The 26,054-nt window shown below is 46.0% G+C and overlaps 1 protein-coding gene and 1 long non-coding RNA gene across 2 annotated transcripts; one reads left to right on the top strand and one right to left on the bottom strand.

Moving 5' to 3' along the window:
• Positions 1-3,516: 3,516 nt before the first annotated feature.
• On the bottom strand, positions 3,517-9,100 carry LOC137384966 (uncharacterized). The gene is made up of 3 exons (XR_010977704.1): positions 8,697-9,100; positions 5,927-6,192; positions 3,517-3,931 (listed from the first exon to the last, which is right to left on the bottom strand). It is a non-coding gene; the product is annotated as an uncharacterized lncRNA (long non-coding RNA).
• Positions 9,101-9,152: 52 nt separating this feature from the next.
• Positions 9,153-16,424, top strand: snrpf (small nuclear ribonucleoprotein polypeptide F). The gene is made up of 4 exons (XM_068059680.1): positions 9,153-9,242; positions 10,452-10,577; positions 11,339-11,403; positions 16,120-16,424. The coding sequence occupies exons 1-4, from the start codon at positions 9,240-9,242 to the stop codon at positions 16,184-16,186; spliced, it is 261 nt and encodes an 86-aa protein (XP_067915781.1). The 5' UTR covers positions 9,153-9,239; the 3' UTR covers positions 16,187-16,424.
• The last annotated feature ends 9,630 nt before the right edge of the window (positions 16,425-26,054 follow it).

Here is a 26,054-nt window from a genome sequence, read left to right as displayed (position 1 = left end):
AATCTTGGCGCGCACTACCTACCACGATCCGCCATTGTTAAATCTTCCAAAGCTGATATTTGAAAATACTCTCAGCATCTCCAACAGCCACAAGGCACCTCCCCATTACGAGGTGCAGGCTGCCTTTAAATAGCCCTGGGCACTCACAATAATGAGCCCTCTATTAGTGCATGCAGCCAATGAACAGCATAAGAAGCACTGGCTTCACGCAACAATCATTGAATTGAGCAGCTAGCACGAATCTGCCGTCATGCCTTCATTGCAATCAACGGGCGCAAGTTAATTGTGCATCATGATCGCTGCATCCCCATATTCAATTGTACTTTTCTGAGTTTATACTTTCAAAATAAACACTGAAATACTACAACAACTTGTATTTATATAGCACCTTTAATGGAGATTACAGAGATAGTGAAGGGCCAGACCAAGAAGGATTTGAAAACAAGGATAAGAATTGTTAAATCAAGGCATTGAGTGACTGGGAGCCAATGTAGGTCAGCAAGCACAGGGGTGATGGGTGAACAGGATTTGGTGCGCGTTAGGACATGGGCAGCAGAGCTGTGGATGATCTCAAGTTTACAGAGAGTAGAATGTGCGGGTCCAGCCAGGAGTGCATTGGAATAGTCAAATCTAAAGGTAACAAAGGCATGGACGAGGGTTTCAGTAGCAGAACTGAAACAGGGGCAGAGTCAGTGATGCTACAGGGGTAGAAATAGGCAGATATGTGGTTGAAAATTCATCTTGGGATCAAATATGACAAGGCTGTGATTAGTCTGTTTCGGCCTAAGACAGTTAGCAGGGAGAGGGATGGAGTCAGTGGTGAGGAAGTGGAGCTTGTGGTAGGGACCAAAGATGATGGCTTCAGTCTTCTCAATATTTTAGGATATTTCTGCTGATCCATTACTGTATGTCAGACAAGCAGTCTGATAATTTAGAGACAGTGGAGGGGTCGAGAGAGATGGTGGCGAGGTAGAACTGGGTATTGTCAGCATACATGTGGAAACTGACATGTTTTCAGATGATGTTGCCAAAGGGCAGCATGTAGAAGAGAAATAGGAAGGGGCCAAGGATTGCTCCTTGGGGGACACCAGAGATGGTGTGTGACTGGGAAAGAAGCCATTGATGGTGATGATTCTCTGGCTATGATTAGATAGATAAGAATGGAACCAGGTAAGAGCAGTCCTGCCCAGCTGGACAAGTGAAGAGGCAATGGCAGAGGATGAAGTGGTCAACCATGCTGACAGGTTGAGAAGGCCGAGAAGGAATAGCTTGCCTTTATCATAGTCACACAGGATGTAATTTGTGACTTTGATAAGAGCCATTTCTGTACTGTGATGGGGTAGAAATCTGACTGGAGGAATCCAAACAAGGGGTTTCGGGAAAGATGGGCATGAATTTGGGAGACGACAACACGTTCAAGGATTTTGGCACGAAATGGAGGTTGGAGATGTGGCAGTAGTTAGCAAGGACTGAAGGATCAAGGGTTGGATTTTTGGGGAGAGAGGTGATGCCAATGATGCAAGATCAGCAATGATCCTTTCTTTCCTACACTCAAATGTCATTGTGTTTGCATCCAGAGACTCAAGTCAGTAGCAGGAAAACATCTGAAACATCATTGCTCAGTCTAGATTTCCAAATTTCAATTTTCTTCCTAAATATTGAAATCTTGTCACTCACTTTAAGTATGATTGTATTGCCCCCTTGTATTAATAGATTCAGCATACTTAACAGGTTAAAAATGTCAGTTAGGTATGCAAGTTTCATTATCCATAATTGGTCAGTGAGGTTTTCAGCTAATGCGGGATTGTGCACAGAAAGAAACTCCAGCAGCTCTTTACAAAGCTCAAAAAGCTCTTTTTAGGACTCTGTCATGAGATAATCAACATACTTCAGTGTAAAACAATAGTTTTTCCTGTCCTGCATCCATTTCTGAACGGCTGCATTTGCTGACAACGCAACTACTAGGTGGCGCAGTACTTGCACATACGCAAATGCAGGCTCTTCAACTGGAATGTCAGTGTCTGCGACGCTCAGCCAGCTGCCAGGATTAAAGATGGCACTGCTCAATTCATCACAGGAAATGCTCATGGCTAGTTCATTCTAGCAAACTAACCTTACATTCAGTTGGATGGAAGCCCAGTAATATGCTCCTACGTAGTTAGAGGATACTAACTGTAGTCCTCAGATCCATTTAATATTACAGAAATCCTATTAAATACAAAAGGAATTTTATGATTAAATTTCCATTGGAAGATAGTGAATTGTCACTAGAGGCAGAGTATAAAATGTGCTGCTAATCCGTTGTTGTGACTCGTTTATATGACTGACCAGGACTGATTTCAGCCAAACGCAGCTACTAGCTCCCACTCCACTGGCTGAACTCCCGCCTCGGCAACTCGCTTTCTTCCCCCTCCACCCCACTGGCCGCTTCCCCCCCTCAGCCGTTCACTCCCGACCTCGCTGCTCCTCACCACACTCCCCTGGCCAATTGTTTGCCGCTCACACCACCCCGCTCTCTGGTCACTCGCTCCCCGCTGCCCCCCCCACCCCTCCCCTCCAGACACCAGCCCCAGGCTGTGCTGCTTCCCTCCTCTCGGCCACTCGCTCCCACATTTTATCAGTCACACGCGCCGCCCGAAGAAGCAAGGCTGAAGTAAAGGGTGACGGGGCGACGTAGGAGTGCGTGCCCGAGGGGAGGGAAGCAGGGCAGCCTAGAGCTGGTGGCTGGGGGGGGGCGCGGAAGCGGGGAGCGAGCAGCCGGAAAGCAGGGTGGCGTGAAGCAAGGAACAATCCGCCAGGGGTGTGGGGGGGAGCAGAGAGGTCTGGAGCGGGCATTTGAGGGGGGGAAGCGACCGGTGGGGGGGGCAAAGCAAGTTGCCAAGGGGGAGAGCAGCCAGTGGGGCTAAAGCCTGGCTGAGTCAGGCTGGACAGTGCTGCTTCCGGGAAGTCACGGGATCAAACTTACCCATGATTCCCCACAACTCCAGCTGCAGGAATAGCCTGCTGCCGGAACGGATGAATGATATTCGTGTCGGGTAGGGTCGGACGCGAAAAAAAATTAAAGCACTCGGGCTCGGGTCAGGTTCGGGTTGGCGGTGGTCGGGTCGGGCCCAGGTCGGGATTTAATTTTATACCCCAGCTAGGCTTTAAGTGGGGCAGGAGCGAGTTATGGTGATCGAGCTCCAGTCTCAAAGTCTCCCATTCAGCCACTTCCTCCAGCTGAGTGGGGGGCTGGATACCTGATGACGCTTTATCACGCATGCATGAAGATGGACCGGGGCGGATACGTGATGACGTTGGCGCTGCACGATGACGTCATCCCGCGCACAAGCCACTTAGTCCTGGCAAGATGTAGCCACGCATGTGCGCATCTTGGCGCACTCTGATGACGTCAGTGGGCTGCCGCGTTGTCAGGAATCACTGTGTTTCTGAACACAGCTTTGTAAACAGATGTGAATTCACAGGTCTGTACTTCACAAAATTCACAGCTGTGACAACTGCATTTAATATAGCGTGCAATTCAGGTTCCATTCTATTTGAAGCAAGGGTTTGGCAACGCAACATACAACATGTTACCATTACCCGTGGTTTTACAGTCCTTATTCTTTCAACAACACCAATCATGTCACAGTGGCAGCACAGTCTGCAAACAGCAATCCAGTTCTCCAGCACAGTCTGCAAACAGCAATCCAGTTCTCCAGCACAGTCTGCAAACAGCAATCCAGTTCTCCAGCACAGTCTGCAAACAGCAATCCAGTTCTCCAGAACAGTCTGCAAACAGCAATCCAGTTCTCCAGCACAGTCTGCAAACAGCAATCCAGTTCTCCAGCACAGTCTGCAAACAGCAATCCAGTTCTCCAGCACAGTCTGCAAACAGCAATCCAGTTCTCCAGCACAGTCTGCAAACAGCAATCCAGTTCTCCAGCACAGTCTGCAAACAGCAATCCAGTTCTCTCACTTAAGTGATTCTAATTCCATGAAATTATCCAGTAACTTGAATATTTCCTTACCCATTTGTTCAGTCTGGTAGTGTCTGACAAAAAAGAAAACTTACTAAAATGTTCCCCAGCCAAACATGGCAAACATAAACTAATAATTGTGCTGTTCTACCAGTTGTCTCATCGAGTTGAATTGCAAACTCCACACATTCACAAAGCCTTTCTGTCAATTGGCATTTTATATCTCTTGAAAGTTCCTGAATTCCTCCACTAACTGGTATGGCCTTCAACTTGTGTGCTATGTCTTCACTCACCATCACTTTGCAGCACTCTACTACAGCAGCTGGAAGAATCAGCTCCTCTCCAATAATATGGGCTTTCTCACTCTTAGCAATCTGAAACACTGTTAAAAACGATGCTTTCGTTAAAGTGTCACTTTAGTTTTGCAGGTTTTATTGCTCCGTTGGATAAAATTTATAAGCACACAACATATTGCAGCTGTCCATCACTGAGCTCCATAAATCCGAATTCTATTTAACTCTCTACACGCTTTCTGTTCTTGGTTTGTTTCTTGCTTCTGGGCTTAGTACTGTCCATGACTTCACAGAATCGATACAATGCAGAAGGCAGCCATTCGGCCCATCGTGCCTGCACTGGCTGTCTGAAAGAGCAATTCCCTCAGTTCCAGTCCCCTGCCTTCTCCCCGTAACTCTGCATATTCTTCTTTTACATATAACTGTCTAATTCCCTTTTGAATGCTTCAATTGAACCTGCCTCCACCACATTCTCAGGCAGCACATTCCAGACCTTAACCACTCGCTGCGTGAAAAAGTGTTTCTTCATGTCACTTTCTCTTCTCTAACCAAACACTTTAAATCTGTGCCCTCTTGTTCTCGATCCTTTCACAAGTGGGAACAGTTTCTCGCTATCTACTCTGTCCAGACACCTCACGATTTTGAATACCTTTATCAAATCACCTCTCAGCCTTCTCTTCTCCAAGGAAAATAGTCCTAACTTCTCCAATCTATCTTCATATATGATCTGAAATTCCTCATCCTTGGAATCATTCTCGTGAATCCTTTCTGTACTCTCTCCAATGCCCTCACATCTTTTCTAAAGTGAAGCGCCCAGAACTGGACGCAATACTCCAGCGGAGGCCAAATTAATGTCTTATACAAGTTCAACATAACTTCCTTGCTCTTGCACTTTATGCCCCTATTAATAAAGCCCAGGATACTGTATGCTTTATTAACTGCTCTCTCAACCTGTCCTGCCACCTTCAATGACTTATGCACATATACACCCTGGTCCCTCTGCTCCTGCACCCGCTTTATAATTGTACCCTTTATTCTATATTGTCTCTCCATGTTCTTCCGACCAAAATGAATCACTTCACATTTCTCTGCATTGAACTTCATCTGCCACCTGTCTGCCCATTCCACCAACATGTCTATGTCGTTTTAAAGTTCTACACTATCCTCCTCACAGTTCACAATGCTTCCAAGTTTCGTATCATCTGCAAACTTTGAATTGTGCCCTGTACACCAAGCTCTAGGTCATTAATATATATCAGGAAAAGCAAGGGTCCCAACACTGATCCCTGGGGAACTCCACTACAAAATTTCCCCCAGCCCGAAAAACATCCATTAACCACTACTCTTTGTTTCCTGTTACTCAGCCAATTTCGTATCCATGTTGCTACTGTCCCTTTTATTCCAGGAGCTACAAGTTTGCTCACAAGTCTGCTGCGTGGCACTGTATCAAATGCCTTTTGAAAGTCCATGTACACCACATCATCAAAATCGTCGTCATCAACTCTCTCTGTTACCACCTCATAAAACTCCAGCAAGTTAGTTAAACATGATTTTCCCTTGAGAAATCCATGCTGGCTATCCTTAATTAACTTGCATTTGCCCATGTGACTATTGATTTTGTCCCGAATTATTTTTTCTAGATGTTTTCCCACCACAGAAGTTAAACTGACTGACCTGTAGTTGCTGGGCTTATCTTTACACCCTTTTTTGGTCATGGATATAACGTTTGCAAATTTCCATTCCTCTGGCAGCACCCCCGAATCTCAGGAAGACTGAAAAATTATGGCCAGTGCCTCTGCGATTTCCACCCTCACTTCCCTCAGTATCCTTGGATGCATCTCATCTGGTCCTGGTGTTTTATCCAATTTAAGTACAGACAGCCTATCTAATATAAAATAAAAACAAGACATGCAGGAAATACTCAGCAGGTCTGGCAGCATCTGTGGAGAGAGAAGCAGAGTTAACGTTACAGGTCAGTGAAATACTTCCTCTATCAATTTTAAACCCCTCTAGTGTCTGACCTACCTCCTCTTTCAACATTGCCTGGGTTGTATCTTCTTCCTTGGTAAGACAGATGCAAAGTATTCATTTAATACCTCAGCTATGCCCTCTGCCTCCATGTGTAAATCCCTTTTCTGGTCCATAATCGGCCCCACTCCTCCTTTTACCACCTTTTTACTTTTTATATATCGATAGAAAACTTTGGGATTTCCTTTAATACTAGCTGCCAGTCTCTTTTCATGCTCTCTCTTTGCTTCTCTTATTTGCTTTTTCACTTCTCCTCTGGACCTTCTATATTCAGCCTGGTTCTCAATACTATTTTCTACCTGGCATCTGTGATAAGCACACTTTTTCTTCCTTATCTTAATCTCTACCTCTTTTGTCATCCAGGGAGCTCTGGATTTGTTTGCCCTACTTTTCCCCTTTGAGGGAACATACCTTGACTGTGCCTGAACTATCTCTTCTTTGAAGGTGGCCCATTGTTCATCGACTGGTTTTCCTGCCAGCCTTTGACTCCAATTTATTTACCCCAGCTCCATTCTTACCCCATTGAAGTTGGCCTTCCCCCAGTTAATTATTCTTACCCTGGATTCCTCTTTTCCATAGTCAGCCTAAATCTTATGATACAATGATCACTATCCCTTAAATGCTCTCCTACTGATACTTAATCCACTTGGCCCAACTCATTCCCAAGAATCAGGTCTAGCAGTGCCTCCTTTCTCACTGGACTAGCAACATACTGTTTAGAAAATATTCCTGAACGCAGTCTTGGAACTCTTGCCCGTCACTGCCCCTTACACTACTATTATCCCAGTCTATGTTTGGATAATTAAAGTCCCCCATTATAACTACCCTATAAATTTTGCAACTCTCTGTAACATCCTTGCAAATATGTTCCTCCACATCCTTCCCACGAACTGGTGGCCTACAGACAACACCGAGCAATGTAACCGCACCTTTTTTTTCCTTAGCTCCAGCCAAATTGATTCTGTCCTTGACCCCTCTGGGACATCCTTTTTCTCCAGCACTGCAATACTCTCCTTAATCAATACTGCCACCCCTCCCCCGTTTTTCCCTTTCCTCTCTTTCCTGAACACCTTGTATCCAGGAATATTTAACACCCAGTCCTGCTCTTCTTTGAGCCAGATCTCTGTTATAGCCACAACATCATATTTCCACACGGCAATCTGCACCTATACCTCACCAGTCTTATTAACCACACTCCACATTAACCCAGATTCAGACTTCATTACTTTCACCCTTACGCTAACCCCACATAATAACTTACCATTCCCTATTCTAATGCTATCTATCTGCCCCAGTATTCTGTGCACTTTGGTATTCCACTCTGATACTTGCTCCTGGTTTCCACACCCCTGACAAGTTACCAGTTTTGCTTCCCTCCAATCTTAGCTCCCTCTCAGGTTCCCAACCCCCTGACAATTTAGTTTAAACCCTCCCCAACAGCACTAGCAAATCTCCCTGCGAGGATATTCGTCCCAGTCCTGCTAGGATGCAACCCGTCCATCTTGCACAAGTCCCACCTGCCCCAGAACCAGTCCCAATGCCTCAGAAATCTGATGCCCTCCCTCCTACATCAGTTCTCTAGCCACGTGTTCAATTGCTCAATTCTCCTATTCCTATGCTCACTTGCATGTGGAACTGGGAGATTATTGCTTTTGAGCTCCTGCTTTTTAATCTCATTCCTAGCTCCCTAAAATCTACTTTCAGGACCTCATCCCCCTTCTTACCTATGCCATTGGTACCAATGTGGACCACGACCTCTGGCTGTTCACCTTCACCCAGAAGAATGTCCTGTAGCCACTCCATGACATCCTTAACCCTGGCACCAGGGAGGCAACACACCATCCTGGAGTCACGTTTACTGCCGCAGAAACGCCTGTCTGTTCTCCTAACTAACGAGTCCCCAATTACTACTGCTCTTCCACTCCTCTTCCTCCCGTACTATGCAGCTGAGCCACCTGTGGTGCCACAAATTTGGCTCTGACTGCACTCCTCTGAGGAACCATCACCCTCACCAGTATCCAAAATGGAAAACCGATCAGCGAGTGAGACCATATCAGGGGACTCCTGCACTACCTGCCTGGTTCTCTGAGACTGCCTGTTGGCCCATTCCCTATCTGCCTGCATTCTCCAAACCTGCAGTGTGACCATCTCCCTAAACGTTGTTATTGTCAGATGGCCCTCCCTGACTTCAGCTCATGTACTTGCAGTGGCTGTACGAAGCTGTTTCAAATACTTTTGTCATTTTACTTTTTCCATAAGTACAAATGTTTGAAAACATGAATTCAAGTTCAGACATCAAGTCTTTTAGGATCTGTTGATTGCAATATTATGAACAGTAAATTTTGGACTAATATGGCTTAAAATATTCTCTTCTTTTCCACCAAAAGGTCTAGAATTCTACAATCCTCCAACTCACCCCAAAACTGCAGAATAGTAGTTCACACACTATCATCGATCAATTTTTGGCGTTCGCCACCTGATGATCTTGGTGTCACTCTCAGCGCTCTTCCATGAGGGGAGACAGTCAGTCCACTCGATGCTGCACATGTGGCGGCCGTACTCCACTCCCACCTCCGGCCAATGCCCTTTCTTTACTCTTGTCTTGACCATGGCGCAACCCACTCCCTCGGAGGCATTGCAAACTGCACTGTTCTCAAAATGTATCAGAGCTTTCTGTACAAACCATTATAAATCATTAATCTTACTGGAGATCGGTTATTGTTATTGTCATATGCTATAAAATCTGTTCAGGAAAAGCATGAATCCACTTTGACAGTCACTGCTCTGTGAGATATTCGGGCATTTACGGCCTATACCGGTCTCTATGGTTACACGCCTGCCTGGTTCCTGTCCAATCAGCGCGCGGGGTCAGAGGTGAAAGGTGAGGGTGCGTCTCTCCCGGCAGCCTCTGCTTTCGGTCTTTGGCGCGCGTGTTTTTCCTGGAGCCGTTGCTGCTGCCATGGTGAGTCCGTGGGACTGAGACCCTGACCCTGACCCCAGTACCGTTACTTCCCCGTCTCCCGTTGCACGCTGTCCGGGCTGGGTGTGGAGCAGGCCGCAGGGTTCCGGTGCTCGGGCCGCAAACCGGGTGCGGCCTAGTCCTGGAGTCTGAAGTTCGCTGTTCAGCGGCGGTTGGAGGAAGGGATTATGCAGCCGCCTCCCCCCCCCCCCCCCCCCCCCGGAACCTCGGGGGTGATCTGTGTCTCTCCCACCCCCCCCCCCTGCCCCCCATCTCGACCTCGGGGGTGATCTGTGCCCCCCCCCCCCCCGACCTCGGGGGTGATCTGTGCCCCCCCCCATCCCGACCTCGGGGGTGATCTGTGCCCCCCCCCATCCCGACCTCGGGGGTGATCTGTGCCCCCCCCCTTCCCGACCTCGGGGGTGATCTGTTTCTCTTCCCCCCCCCCCCATCCCGACCTCGGGGGTGATCTGTGCCCCCCCCCTTCCCGACCTCGGGGGTGATCTGTGCCCCCCCCCCCTTCCCGACCTCGGGGGTGATCTGTGCCCCCCCCCCCCCCTTCCCGACCTCGGGGGTGATCTGTGCCCCCCCCCTTCCCGACCTCGGGGGTGATCTGTGCCCCCCCCCCCCCCCCTTCCCGACCTCGGGGGTGATCTGTGCCCCCCCCCTTCCCGACCTCGGGGGTGATCTGTGCCCCCCCCCCCCCCCCTTCCCGACCTCGGGGGTGATCTGTGCCCCCCCCCCCCCCTTCCCGACCTCGGGGGTGATCTGTGCCCCCCCCCCCTTCCCGACCTCGGGGGTGATCTGTGCCCCCCCCCCCCCCTTCCCGACCTCGGGGGTGATCTGTGCCCCTTCCCGACCTCGGGGGTGATCTGTGCCCCCCCCCCCCCCCTTCCCGACCTCGGGGGTGATCTGTGCCCCCCCCCCCCCCCCCTTCCCGACCTCGGGGGTGATCTGTGCCCCCCCCCCCCCTTCCCGACCTCGGGGGTGATCTGTGCCCCCCCCCCCATCCCAACCTCGGGGGTGTTCTGTGTGTCTCCCCCGCACCCTGACCTCGGGGGTGATCTGTTTCTCTTTTTCCCCCCCCCCCCCTCCGACCTCAGGGGTGATCTGTTTCACCTTGCCACCAGCCCTAGGGGTTTTGGTGGAATGGAGCATCATGTAGTTGGTGTAGTGTCCTCTTTCTATCTGCTCTTTTTTTCTCCCCTCCAGAGTTTACCTTTGAATCCGAAGCCTTTCCTTAATGGATTGACTGGCAAACCTGTCATGGTAAAGTTGAAGTGGGGAATGGAATATAAGGGCTACTTGGTGTCAGTTGATGGTTACATGAACATGCAGGTAAGGAATAGGTTGGCACTTTCACTAATAAGCCACTGTTGTCCATAAAAATCACTGACCGGCCCCAGGTGACACTGCCTTAGCCATATGCACTAATTTTCAATCTGTTAATTATAACAGGTTGCTGAAAATCCTCTAAGGTGTGACTGTATAATCTACTATAAGATGTACAGTTGTGTAAAGTAAATCTGGATTTTGCAGTCTGGTGTACTTAAATATTTAAAAGGTGTGAAAACACCAACAACCATCTCCCTTTCAGCCTACAAACATTTGGTGATGGAACCATTTGTTTTTTAAATGCTCTCCACCTAAGTTAGCATTTATGTCCGATTTGCAGTTGTGAAAGGTCTGTGCTGAGTAAACCCTGACGTGTTCTGTATGCTCCTGATCTCAGCTGCACTGCTGTGAATTAGGGGGTCTTGGCTCCCAACACAGCTTTAAAGCAGACATCCGGAGCCTGGTGTGCCTCGTTCAGCACTGGGACCCTGTGTCGCAGATGTTAGTATGGAAGACTGGAGGGAGGAAAAATTTGGAGTAATTCTCTTCCCTGCAAACTGTATGGAGTTTGTGCCATGTCTGGAGGCTCTCAATGGATGCTGTGCACAGGGGTGATCCAGTGTTGATTTGTTAAGTGAGGAAAGCTATTGTTATCCCCCTCAATACTGATTTCCTTCAGTGTATCCCACTGCTCAGTACAAATTTTTAACCCAATGTACCCTTTTATCAGGAGAAAACATTTAATCATTTTGTTCTTGTTCAAGCTGGCAAACACAGAAGAATATATTGATGGTGCTTTAGCGGGTCATCTTGGAGAAGTCCTAATAAGGTGAGAATTACTTTTAAAGAAAGAAAACTTGCATTTATATAGTGTCTTTCATAACTATAGAATGTCTCAATGTGCTTTTACAGCCAATTAAGTACTTTTTTGACGTGTAGTCACTAATGTAGGAAACATAGAAAAATAGGAGCAGGTGTAGGCCATTCGGTCCTTTGAGCCTGCTCTGCCATTCAATACAATCATGGCTGATCATCCAAACTCAGTACCCAGTTCCCACTTTCTCCCCGTATCCCTTTAGCCCTAAGAACGATATCTAACTCTTTCTTGAATATATTTAATGATTTGGCCTCAACTGCTTTCCGTGGTAGAGAATTCCACAAGTTCACCACGCTCTGGGTGAAGAAATCCCTCCTCATCTCAGTCCTAAATGGCTTACCCCTTATCCTTGGACTGTGACCCCTGGTCCTGGACTCCCCCGCCATCGGGAACATCCTTCCTGCTTCTAGTCTGTCCAGTCCTGTTAGAATTTTGTAGGTTTCTATGAGATCCCCTCTCATTCTTCTAAAGTCCAGCGAATACAAGCCTAATCGACCCAATCTCTCTTCATACATAGCAAACAGCTTGTGCACAGCAAGCTCCCACAAGCAGCAATGTGATGATGACTAGATAAGTTGCTCGTGGGATGTTGATTGAGGGAATAAATATTGGCTGAGACACCAGGGATAACTCCCCTGCTCTTCTTCGAAATAGTGGCATGGGATCTTTTGCCCATAGCTGAGAGAGTAGTCAGGACCTCGGTTTAAAGTCTTATCCGAATCCCGTCACCACCGATAGTACTGCACTGGAGTGTCAACCTTGATTTTTGTGCTGAAGTCCTGAGTGGGACATGATTCGGACAGGACTGCTACCAACTGAGCCATGGCTGACACCGGAACTCAGCACTTCAATTCAGAACTGAAAATGTAATGGAATCTTTTAACTACACATGTTTTATGCAATCAGTAACGTCACTGGCTGCTGGTCCTGTAAGTCACTTGCAGTATTGGCCAATTGCTTGAACCAAAGTCCATGGATTGAATGTTCAAGAGTGTTGCTGAGTTTGTGATTTTTTTTGAATGCCATCTTCAGGAAATATGGTCATTTTTATTAACTGCTTTATGTTGATAATAGGCAGTGGAACAGTTTTATTTCAGGCATTCTGTGTCAGTATCAAGAACTCCTTGGCTTGGATGTATAGTGAAGCTACCTCTATTGTGTCCCACCATTGTGCTTCAGCCCCAAATTCAGGATATCCCATTGCACTAATGTGAGACTTCCTACCTTAGGCTGTCCTATTATTACCACTTGGCTATGAAATTGGGGAGCTGTTTGATCCTGTGGCTCTCTTCAGGGCACTTGCTTTATGCTGAGGAGGCTTTCATTTCATCAAACTGGGCTGGCTTTGAATCCAGGACCTGATGTGAAAGCCTGGTATCTAATCCACTTCTCCCCTTGCTTAGTTTATTAATATTGAATGTAGTAATTGACACTTGGCCAAAAGCATAGGTTTGTGCTGGTGCCAGCAGGTATTTGCCGTCTTTCTGCGAGTTGGCTACAATTTTTCACAGCCCCATTTATTAATGATTTGGAAATCATAGGTACCTGCAGGATAAAAAGATTGACGGGATGATCTAATTGAGGTGTTTAAGATGATTTAAAGGATTAGATGGGGTGGATAGAGAGAAGCTACCTCCTTTGGTGAGGGAATCCTCAAGGAGGTTTTTCTTGTGTCCCTTTATTTTCTTCATTGCATTAAACCACTAAATTCCTCCTCTTGACGTAATTTTGGGTTCCCTTGTATAACTTGTATTTTGTCCTTTTCCTGCACCATAAAAACAGATGCAAAGTATTCATTTAAAAGACTTGTCATTATCCTTATTTGCCATCATGAAGCAGATTAATGTGTGGTTGGAGAAATAGTGCCAGAGGGCGAACTTCAGATTCCTGGGCAGGAGAAATGTGTAGAAAGTGGACAGGGTGTCCCTCATTATGGCTGGGACCAGTGTCATTGTGGGGAAGATAACTAGCGCTGTGGGGGAGGGTTTAAACTAATTGGCAGGGGGTGGAGGAGGGCCACCGGGATGGTATGGTAACAGTGGTTATGTTACAGGACTAGTAATCCAGAAGTAGAAACAGAAAATGTTGGAAATGGTCAGCATCTGTGGAGAAAGAAACAGAGTTAACGTTTCAGGTCTGTGACTGCCATTTTAACAAAAGGTCTCATTAAAAAGGGGACAAATTGACATTGGTGCCTGGCCGCAACTTGCCACAAACTGTACCAAGTGGCAGTGCTTCATCCAACAAGCCGCAACGCAGTCAGAAACTGATTGCTTCTCTGCAGCAGAGTTTATGCAATGGAAGCAGAACCCTAGCTTGAGAACCCCCCCTTTCTCAGGGCGACTCCTCTCTGCCCAAAGATCTGTGGCTCCAGGATTGGCCTGTTGAGTCAACACATCATGAATGCCTGGTGATGTCATCGTTGTTTTGAGGAACTGACAACAACAAAATGGAGGAGGTAGTAGAGAAATTAGATGGGATTAAAAAAAAAAGGCAAAGAGGAGGGACTTAAAAGTTTGGAAGTGCACAAGGTAGAAAAGTCACCCTGTTCAGATGGATACATCCAGATTGTTGAGGGAAGTAAGGGTGGAAATAGCAGAGGCTGTATCCACAATCTTCTTTGGATTTTGAGGTGGTATCAGAGGTTTGGAGGATTAAAAATGTTACACCCCGGTTCAAAAAATGGGTAAGGGATAAACCTGATAACATTCCAACTAATTTTTTTTTTTCCAAGTGTGTGGCCCCTTAAGTTGTTTTGTGTGGCCTCGCGTTTAAAGGAGCCAACTTGTGTGTGGCCTGCATGGGAATTTTCTGATTTACTGATAACTGAGGGCCAGTCAGCCTAATGTCCATGGTGGGGAAACTCTGAGACAATAATCCAATGTCACTTGGAAAATATGACAATAAATGACAGCCAGCAAGGCTTTGTTAAAGGAAAATTGTGTTTGACTAATGTGATTGAGTTCTTTGAAGTAATGGAGAGGGTTGATGAAGGTTAGTGTGGTTGATTGTATATGGACTTTCAAAAGATATTTGCTAAAATAGCACATGATATAATTATTAGTGAGTTGAAACTCCTAAGGGATTAATGGGACAATGGCAGCATGGATACAAAATTGGCTAAGGGACAGAAAGCAGGAAGTAATGGTGCACAGTTGTATTTTAGACTGGAGGGACGTATGCAGTGGTGTTCCCCGGGGGTCAGTGTTGGGATCACTGCTCTTTTTAATATATATTACTGACTTGGGCTTGGTATACAGGGCTGAAATTAAAAAATGCAGTAACAGTGATGGGGGGAAAGTAACATACTTCAGGAGGATGTAGGCAGACTGGTCAAATGGCCGGACACATACCAAATGAAATTTAATGCAGAAAAGTGTGGAGTGCTACATTTTTATAGGAAGAATGAGATGGGGCAATGTACAATTTTAAAGGCATTACAGAAACAGACACCTGGGAATGTATGTGCACAAGCCTTTGAATGTGACAGGCCAAATTGAAAAAGCTTTTTTTTAAAAGGCATATGGGTTCCTTGGCTTTATAAAGAGATGCTAGCAGTACAAAGCAAGGAAGCTATGCTAAACCTTTATAAATCACTATTTGGTCCCACCTGGAGTATTGTGTATAATTCTGGTCACCGCATTTTAGGAAGGATTTCAAGGCTTTGGTGAGGGTGCAGAGGAGATTTACTAGAATGCTACCTGGGATGAAGGTCTTGATTTACGTGGAAAGACGAGAGAAGCTGGGGTTGTTTTCCTGGAGCAGAGAAGGTTATAGGGAGATTTAATAGAGGTGTTCAAAGCCAAGAACGGTTTTGATAGTTTCTCCTCATTTTTCTATCAGTGGCAGAAGGGTTGTAACCAGACGACACAGACTTAAGGTAATTGGCAACAGAACTAGAGGGGCAATGGCGAGTGTTTTTACACGAGTTATCTGAAATGCACTGCCTGAAGGGGGAGTGGAAGCAGAATCGACAGTAATTTTCGAAAAGGAATTGGATGTATACTTGAATGGGAAAATTTAGCAGGGCTATGGGGAAAGAACAGGGAACGGAGATTAATTGGATAGCTCTGCCAGAGATCCAGCACAGGCACATGGGCCGAATTGCCTCCTTCAGTGAGGTGTCCGATTTAAGATTAAAATTTATCTGCCTCTACCTTTAATGGACCCACATTCTCCCATTACCACTATCTATCTCAATATAGTTATAAAACGCTTTGCTGTTAGCTTTGATATCCCTTCCAAGTTCTTCTATTCATAATTGTTTATTTTCACCTCATTACTTTGTTTGCATCTTTGTTGCTTTTTATAGCTTTCTCAATTTGTTGCATTTTCACTTTTCCTTGTGTGTGTAAACCTCTTTTAGCTTCTTAACTCATTTGTTGACCATGGTTGTCTAACTGTACTAGCAGAGCTTCTGCCCGTTAGAGGTATGTACGGGCTTTGCATCATGCCAAATGCTTCTTTGAATACTTCCAATTGTTTGTAGGTTTACTGTGATTTCTTTATTAAAAGTTGGTAACTGGAGATAATTAACTAAACCCTACTGGTGACTTGCTTCATTTTAAAAACAATCATTCAATTTAGATTGTGTGAGAGTTGTAACATGGTCATATGGCACAGAGCAAAACCTTGTTGGACACTGACCATTTCCTTTCTGTTCAACAGGTGTAACAATGTTCTGTACATCAGAGGAGTTGAGGAGGAGGAAGAAGATGGAGAAATGCGAGAGTAACTGCTTTTATTTTTAAGAATAACCATGTGTACAATTTTTGAGTACTTTTTTTTTATATTCAGCAATTAGATGTTGTATCTGGGGTTGCACTGACTCGGTCAGGGGTTTGTACTGCGCTGCAAAGTGTACATGACAAACTAATTTAATTGTAGACACAACTGTTCTAGTTTGACTCCCTACACATGTTAAAATGTGAATTCAGGTGTATGTTGAACCAATAAAAATTGTTTCCAAGCTGTGTAATTTTAATGTGCACTAATTTTACAGATGTTGAGAGAGATTTTGTATAATAGTGTGAGCGAGCCCTTTCACGGGACTTGACCAATGCCTTTGTTTGTTTGAAGGAGTATGGTGCATTTTTCTTGCTTTGAATATTCATAGAAGTTAGAATCATAAAGTTTACAACACAGAAAGAGTCCACTTGGCCCATTGTGTCTGTACTGTCTGAAATAAAAAGAATTACCCAGCCTAATTCCAGCATTTGGTCTATAACCCTACAGGTTACCGCACTTCAGGTGCACATCCAGACACCTTTTTAAATGAGATGAGGTTTTCTGTCTCCACCACCCTTTCAGGCAGTGAGTTCCAGACCTCCTCCCACCTTCTGGGTGAAAAACTATTTCCTCATCTCCCCTCTAATGCTTCTCCCAATCACTTTAAATCTATGGCGTCTAGTCACTGACCCCAATGCTAAGGTAAATAGGCCCTTCCCATCCACTCTATCCAGGCCCCTTCACAATTTTGTACGTCTCGATCAAATCTCCCCTCTACCTCTGTTTCAAGGAGAACTATCCCAGGCTATCCAATCTTTCCTCATAGCTGCAATTTTCCAGTCTTGGCAACATCTTCGTAAATCTCCTCTGTACTGTCTCTCATGCAATTACATCCTTTCTGTAATGAGGTGAACGGAACTGCACACAGTCCTCAAGTTGTGGCCTAACTAATGTTTAATATAGTTCCAGCATAACCTTCCTGTTCTTATATTCTATACCTTGGCTAATAAAGGAAAGGATTTCATATGCCTTAACCACTTTATCGACCTGTCCTGCTACCTTTAGTGATCTGTGGACATTCACTCCAAGATCCCTCAGTTCCTCTACACTTCTCAGTATCATCCCATTTATTGTGTATTCCTTTGCCTAATTTGACCTCCCAAATGCATCACCTCACGCTTCTCTGGGTTAAATTCCATTTGCCACTTTTCTGCCCACCTGACCAGTCCATTGATATCTTCCTGCAATCCACAGCTATTATTCTTGCTCTCAACCACACGGCCAATTTTTGTGTCATTTTCCCCCCCCCCTCTATATTTACGTCCAAATTGTTTATATATACTGCAAAAAGCACAGGATCCAGTACTGAGCCCTGTAGAACCCAACTGAAAACAAACTTCTAGTTGCAAAAATACCCGTTACCCTTTGTTTCCTGCCTCTGAGCCAATTTTGTATCCAGCTTGCTACATTCCTCTGAATCCCATAGGATCTAATTTTTTAACCAGTCTGTGATATCACACCTTGTCAAAAGCCTTGCTGGAATCTATGTAGACCATGTCAACTGCATAACTCTCAACAATCCTTGTTACTTCCTCAAAAAATACAATCGAGTTAGTCATGCTGCCTATTCCTGATTGCTCTGCCTTTCTAAGTGATAGTTTATCCTGTCTCAATTGATTCCAGTAATTAACCCACTCTGAGGTTAGACTGACAGGCCTGTGGTTATTAGGTCTATCCCTTGCTCCCTTTTTTAAAACAAGGGTACAAGGTTAACAGACCTCCAATGCTCCAGCATCATACCTGTACCCAGTGAGGATTGGAAAATGATGGTCAGATCTTTGCTATTTTCTTCCCTGGCTTCTCAACAGCCTGGACTATATTTCATTCGTTCCTGATTTATCCACTTTCAAGGATGCTAACCCCCTTAATACTTCCCCCTCCCTATGTTTATCACATCCAATATTTCACACTCCTCAACTACAATATCTGCATCATCTCCCTCTTTTGTGAAGACAGACGCAAAGTATTCATGAAGAACCCTAACCCACATCTTCCGCCTCCACGCACATTCATATTCCACATATTCTCTAAGCCCAGCTCTTCTTACGACAGTTTAGTGGGTAAGCACCTGCACCTGTCACTACGTTGCAGAACCTGACAATGATTTTTAAAAACATATTCTTTAATGGGATTTGAACATTGCTGGCAGGGCCAGCATTTGTTGTCCATCCCTAATTGCCTTTGAGAAGGTGGTTATGAGCCACCTTGAACTGCTGTAGTTCATCTGATGTAGGTGCGCCCACAGTGCTGTTAGGAAAGGAGTTCCAGATTTTTGACCCAGCGACTGAAGGAACGGTCAGGATGTTATGTGACTTGGAAGAGAGCTTGCAGGTGATGCCGTTCCCGTGTGTCCGCTTTCCTTGTTCCAGATGGTAGAGGTCACGGATTTGGAAGGTGCTGTCGAAGGAGCCTTGGTGAGTTGCTGCAGTGCATCTTGTAGATGATGCACACTGCTGCCACTGTGCTTTGGTGATGGAGGGAGTGAATGTTGAATGTGGTGGATGGGTACCAATCAAGCGGGCTGCTTTGTCCTGGATGGTGTTGAGCTTTTTGAGTGTTGTTGGAGCTGCACTCATCCAGACATGTGGAGAGTATCCATCACACTCCTGACTTGTGCCTTGTCGATGGTGGACAGGCTTTGGGGAGACAGGAGGCGAGTTACTTGCGGCAGAATTCCCAACATCTGATCTGCTCTTGTAGCCACAGGATTTATATGGCTAGTCCAATTCAGTTTCTGGTCATTAGTAATCCCTAGGGTGTACACAGTGGGGGTTATAGTGATGGTAATGCCATTGAGTGTCACAGAGAGATGGTTAGATTCTCTCTTGTTTGAGATGTTCATTGCCTGGCACTTGTGTGGCACGAATGTTACTTGCCACTGATCAGCATATGCCAGAATGTTGTCCAGGTCTTGCTGCATATATACACAGACTACTTCAGTATCTGAGGAATCGCAAATGGTGCTGAACATTGTGCAATCATCAGCGAGCATCCCCACTTCTGACCTTTTGATAGAAGGATGGTCACTGATGAAGAAGCTGAAGATGGTTGGGCCGAGGACACTACCCTGAGGAACTCCTGCAGTGATGTTATGGAGCTCAGATGATTGACCTCCAACAATGATAACCATCTTGCTTTGCATTAGGTATGACTCCAACCAGCGGAGGGTTTTCCCCCTGATTCCCATTGACTTCAGCTTAGCTAGGGCTCCTTGATGCCATTCTTGGTCAAATGCTGCCTTGATGTCGAGGGCAGTCACTCTCACCTCACCTCTTGAGCTCAGCTCTTTTGTCCATGTTTGAACCGAGGCTGTAATGAGGTCAGGAGCTGAGGGGCCCTGGCGGAACCCAAACTGAGTGTCACTGAGCAGGTTATTGCTAAGCAAGTGCCGCTTGATGGCACTGTTGATGACACTTTCCATCACTTTACTGATGATTGAGAGTAGGCTGATGGGACGGTAATTGGCCGGGTTGGACTTGTCCTGCTTTTTGTGGACAGGACATACTTGGGCAATTTTCCACATTGCAGAGTAGATGCCAGTGTTGTGGCTGTACTGGAACAGCTTGGCTAGGGGCGCAGCAAGTTCTGGATCACAGGTCTTCATTACTATTGCCGGAATATTGTCAGGGCCCATAGCTTTTGCAGTATCCAGTGCCTTCAGTCGTTTCTTGATATCACGTGGAGTGAATCAAATTGGCTGAAGTCTGGCATCTGTGATGCTGGGGACTTCAGGAGGTGGCAGAGATGGATCATCAACTCGGCACTTCTGGCTGAAGATTGTTGCAAATGCTTCAGCCTTATCTTTTGCACCGATGTGCTGGACTCCCCCATCATTGAGGATGGGGATATTTGTGGAGCCACCTCCTCCAGTTAGTTGTTTAATTGTCCACCACCATTCACGAAAGGATGTGGCAGGACTGCAGAGCTTAGATCTGATCCGTTGGTTATGGGATCGCTTAGCTCTGTCTATCGCATGCTGCTTACGCAGTTTGGCACGCAAGTAGTCCTGTGTTGTTGCTTCACTAGGTTGACACTTCATTTTGAGGTATACCTGGTGCTGTTCCTGGCATGCCCTCCTGCACTCTTCATTGAACCAGGGTTGGTCTTCTGGCTTGATAGTAATGGTAGAGTGTGAGATATGCCGGGCCATGAGGTTACAGATTGTGGTTGAGTACAATTCCACTGCTGCTGATGGCCCACAGCGCCTCATGGATGCCCAGTTTTGTATTGTTAGATCTGTTCAAAATCTATCCCATTTAGCACGGTGGTAATGCCACACAACACGATGGAGGGTATCCTTAATGTGAAGGCGGGACTTTGTCTCCACAAGGACTGCGCGGTGGTCACTCCTACCAATACTGTCATGGACAGATACATCTGCGGCAGGCAGATTGGCGAGGACAAGATCAAGTATGTTTTTCCCTCTTGTTGGTTCCCTCACCACCTTCTGCATACCCAGTCTAGCAGCTATGTCCTTTAGGACTCGGCCAGCTCGGTCAGTAGTGGTGCTACCGAGCCACTCTTGGTGATGGACATTGAATTCCTCTACCATTACATTCTGCACCCTTGCCACCCTCAGTGCTTCCTCCAAGTGGTGTTCAGCATGGAAGGGTACTGACTCATTAGCTGAGGGAGGGCAGTAGGTGACAATCAGCAGGAGGTTTCCTTGCCCATGTTTGAACTGATGCCAGGAGAGTTTATGGGCTCCAGCGTCGATGTTGAGGACTCCAAGGGCAACTCCCTCCCAACTATACCACTGTGCCGCCCGCCACCTCTGCTGGGTCTGTCCTGCCGATGGGACAGGACATACCCAAGGATGGTGATGGCAGTGTCTGGGACATTGTAAGTTATGATTCCGTGAGTATGACTATGTCAGGCTGTTGCTTGACTAGTCTGTGAGACAGCTCTCCCAACTTTGGCACAAGCCCCCAGATGTTAGTAAGGAGGAATTTGCAGGGTCGACAGGGCTGGGTTTGCCGTTGTTGTTTCCAGTGCCTAGGCTGATGCTGGATGGTCCGTCCAATTTCATTCTTTTTTATTGATTTCGTAGTGGTTAGATACAACTGAGTGGCTTGTTAGGCAATTTCAGAGTGCATGGAAGAGTCAACCACATTGTTGTGGGTCCAGAGTCACATGTAGGCCAGACCAGGTAAGGACAGAAGATTTCCTTCCCTAAAGGGCATTAGTGAAGCAGATGGGTTTTTATAACAATCAACAATGGTTTCATGGCCATCATTAGACTAGCTTTAAATTCCAGATTTATTAATTGAATTCAAATTCCACCTTCTGCTGTGGTGGGATTCAAAGGGATTCGAACCCATGTCCCCAAAGCAATACCCTGGGTCTCTGAGTTACTAGTCTAGTGACAATACCACTACGCCACCGCCTCCCCATACCCCTGCAGTGATGTCCTGGGACAGAGATGATTGATGTCCAACAACCACAACCATCTTCCTTTGTGCTAGGTATGACTCCAACCAGCAGAGAGTTTTCCTCCTGATTCCTATTGACTCCAGTTTTGCGAGGGTTCCTGGATGCCATACTCAGTTAAATGCGGCCTTGATGTCAAGGGCAGTCGTTGTTACAACACCTCTGGAATTCAGCTCTTTGGTTCATGTTTGGACCAAGGCTGTAATGAGGTCTGTAGCTGAGTGACCCTGGCAGAACCCAAACTGAGCATCAGTGAGCAGGTTATTGCTATGTAAATGTTACTTGATAGCATTGTCAACGACACTTTCCATTACTTTGCTGATGATTGAGAGTAGACTATTGGGCCAGTATTTGGCTGTATTGGATTTGTCCTACTTTTTGTGTACAAGGCATACCTGGGCAATTTTCCATATTGTCGGGTAGATGCCTGTATTGTAGCTGTACTGGAACAGCCTGGCTATGGGCTCGGCTAGTTGTTCAGTACTACTGCCGGGATGTTGTCAGGTCCCATAGCCTTTGCAGTATCCAGTGCCTTCAGCCATTCCTTAATATCATGTGGAGTGAATTAAACTGGCTGAAGACTGGCATCTGTGATGCTGGGGACCACAGGAAGAGGCCAAGATGATTCATTCACTTGGCAATTCTGGCTGAAGGTGGTTGCATATGCTTCAGCCTCATCTTTCGCACTGATACGCAGGGCTCCCCCATCATTGAGGATGGGTATGTTCGTGGAGCATCCTCCTCCGGTTCGTTATTTAATTGTTCACCACCATTCATGTCTGGATGTGGCAGGACTACATAGCTTTGAGATGATCCATTGGTTGTGGGATCGCTTAGCCCTGTCTATTGCATGCTGCTTCTGCTGTTTAGCATGCATGCAGTCCTGTGTTGTAGCTTCACCAGGTTGGCACCTTATTTTTAGAGAGGCTTGGCGCTACTTCTGGCATGTTCTACTACAATCCTCATTGAACCAGGGCTGGTCCCCTGGCTTGATGTTAGTGGTAGAGTGAGGGAGATGCTGGGCCATGAGGTTACAGACTGTGGTTCATAACCTCTCTACTTTTGTATTCAATTCCCCTCGCAATCAACAATAACATTCTATTAGCTTTCCTAATTACATACCGAACCTGCATACGAACCTTTTGCAGTTCATGTACTCGGATACCCAGAGCTCTCTGCATCTCAAAACTCTGCAATCTCTCGCCATTTAGATAATATGCTTTTTTTATTCTTCCTGCCAAAATGGACAATTTCACATTTTCCCACATTAAACTCCATTTGCCAGATCTTTGCCCACTCATTTAACCTATTTACATCCCTTTGTAGCCTCCTTATGTCCTCTTCACAACTTACTTTCCTACCTACCTTTGCGCCATCAGCAAATTTAACAACCATACCTTCGGCCCCTTCATCCAAGTCATTTATATAAATTGTAAAAAGTTGAGGCCCCGGCACAGATCCCTGTGGCACACCACTCGTTACATCTTGCCAACCAGAAAATGACCCATTTATGCCTACTCTATGTTTCCTGTTAGCTAGCCAACCTTCTATCCATGCCAATATGTTACCCCCTACACCATAAGCTTTTATTTTTCGCAATAACCTTTTATGTGGAATCTTATCACATGCCTTCTGGAAATCCAAGTATAGTACATCCACCGGTTTCCTTTTATCCACAGCACATGTTACTTCTTCAAAGAATTCCAATAAATTGGTTCAACATGATTTCCCTTACACTAAACCATGTTGACTCTGCCTGATTACTTAGAATTTTTCTAAGTGCCCTGCTATAATGTTTTTAATAATAGCGGCTAACAATTTCCCAAAGACAGATGTTACGACCGGGTGAGAAAGAGGTCTAGGGTTTCCTTTCAGCCTTCACCTGGTCTTACCGTAACAGGGTTTTGTTTAAACACACAGTGTTTGAGCTCTCCCTTGGTGAATCCTTGTTCACCACTTTCCAATTATAAGGCAAAGAAACCAGCACAACCAGGCTTTCTTAGGTTTAAAGAAGAAAAGTTGAAATTAATTAAACTTAAACTCTAATTTGGTTGACACCTACAGATACACAACACGCCCACACTAGCATGCATATGCAATACACACATGCAAATAGAGACAAAAGAGCAGAAGAAAAATAAAGTGGAAAAGTTTGAGGCAATATCTGAAGAGTTTTTGTTATGGTTCTTCGAGCTCACTGTAGAGTCCTTGATTGCAGGTAGATCTTGCTTTTTATTGGTGCCCAGTATTCTTCTTAAACCTTGTCTGCTGTAGGAGACTTTTCTCTCTTGGGGTTCATCCGTCTTCAGTGGATTCAGAGGCTTGTGAGAAAGAGATGGGAGCAGACAGGAGAGATCTTGTCAGTCCATGAGCAAACAGACACTCTCAGTTCAAACTGTTTGTACAATTCAGAAAACCCCAGGTTGCCAAGCAGGTTAGTCATGTGACTAACTGGTCTGACCATGTCTTGGATTGTATCACCTTAGCAGTCTCTGAAATGCTTCTCTTACACACAATACCTGGTGATCAAGGTCCATTGTGGGTTGAATGTGTCAGGGAATGGTCCTTTGTCCTTCCAATCACCATCTGTTAATATGCAAATGTCTTTTCAGCCACGGTTGATCTGTTTAACAAGTCCTTTCTTCACTCCAGTAACAGTTTAAAATCAATGTTTATGACAAAATTAATGTGCCTCATTCTTGGCAGGTGAGGGTCTAGCATGGCACACATGTTAAGCTAACTGGCCTGTAGTTTCCTGCTTTCTGTCTTCTTCCCTTTTTGAATAAAAGAGTTACATTGGCTGTTTTCCAATCTAATGGAACCTTCCCCGAATCGAGGGAATTTTGGAAAATTAAAAACAATGTATCAACTATCTTGCTCGCCACTTCTTTGAAGACCCGAGGATGAAATCCATCAGGACTCGGGGACTTGTCAGCCTACAGCTCCAACAATTTGCTCAATACTACTTCCCTGGTGATTGTAATTTTCTTGAGTTCCTCCCTCCCTTCCATTTCCTGATTTACAAACCAATTATTGTTAGTGAAATAAGTAGAATGGCTAGTTACTCGCCAATCAGCATCTTCCCCTGTATCGAAGGAAGAACCAAAAACTAGAGGCTGAAAAGGCAGAAAAAGAAGAGAGCACCTCCTTCCCCTCGTCACTGAACACCCTCACTCACCAAACTCACAGCTTCACACTCTGTCCAAGCAGCACTTTCTAATTAGTAATTAGCGATAAATTACAGCAACTGAAACCTTAGTAATACTAAACTTACCACATATAAGGTAGTTCAAAAAGAACTACTTTTTTCTGATTTTCCAGCTATTTGCAGGCACTCTCTAACAGCAGTTACTCACCAAAAAATCAACTTACGGCTTTCCCATGATGTCACTGTTAGGTTTCTTCACTCTTTTTTAAAACCCAGCGCGCACCGACCTCCAACCACAGCTGCAGTCTGCTTCTCCGCTCTCCCAGGTTAAGTGCAGACCCCGAGCCCCGGTCTTGATTTATAGCTTTCCCTCTCCAGTGTGATTCCTCACAGGTCCGCTGCCTTTCCGCTCTCCCAGGTACACCTTTGCTGATGGCTGTGAAGGCCAATCCTTGAGAGGCAGGTTCTGCCACAAGTGCCACACGTGAAGCCGCCAAGTAATGGTGTAAGCAGCAGAGAGATGCCAGGCAGGGAGGTCAGCAGCCCAGGGACTCCAGGCAGGGGGTCAGCAGCACAGACTCCAGGCAGGAGGGGGGTTGGGGGTCAGCAACACAGAGACTCCAGGCAGGAGTGTGGTTGGGGTCAGCAGCACAGAGACTCCAGGCAGGGGTGGGGGTGGGGTCAGCAGCACAGAGACTCCAGGCAGGAGGGGGTGGGGTCAGCAGAATGGCAGCTGCAAAGGCAAAGCAGCAGTTTAAGCAGGGCTGGCAGTGTTTTAAATATGGCACCAGCACTTGCGTTCATCTCCACTGTTGATGCCATCGGCACCAGGCAGCACAACCCCGTCCTCCAACTGAACAGCCCCCACACCTCCTGCATTCAGATGGGCCGGCCGCTGCATGATCGCATTCGGCCGGTCGCACATGTGATGAGTGGCGACGACGCCCACTTCAGGGTCTACTGCCGGGACCCGCGACTGGCTCACTAAATTCAGCCAGTCTGCAGCTTTGCACAATGAGTGTGTAGGAGTCTGCAGCACCACATGTACAGACAGAAATCTATTTGACAAGAAATGTTTATCAGCAACAACTCTGACTTTGAGGGGTCCTATATTCTGTCCAAGGCAGGGGCCCTTGTCAACAGTTTTCAGCATATAGTTTAGAAAAATGAACAGAAATCACTTTTTATCATTCAAAAATTACTTGGTTTTAACAGTAAAGCATACCTTTGTTTTTGA

Source organism: Heterodontus francisci, chromosome 27 (genome assembly GCF_036365525.1).
Source record: "Heterodontus francisci isolate sHetFra1 chromosome 27, sHetFra1.hap1, whole genome shotgun sequence".
NCBI lineage: Eukaryota > Metazoa > Chordata > Chondrichthyes > Heterodontiformes > Heterodontidae > Heterodontus > Heterodontus francisci.
This window is presented reverse-complemented; position numbering and strand designations above follow the sequence as displayed.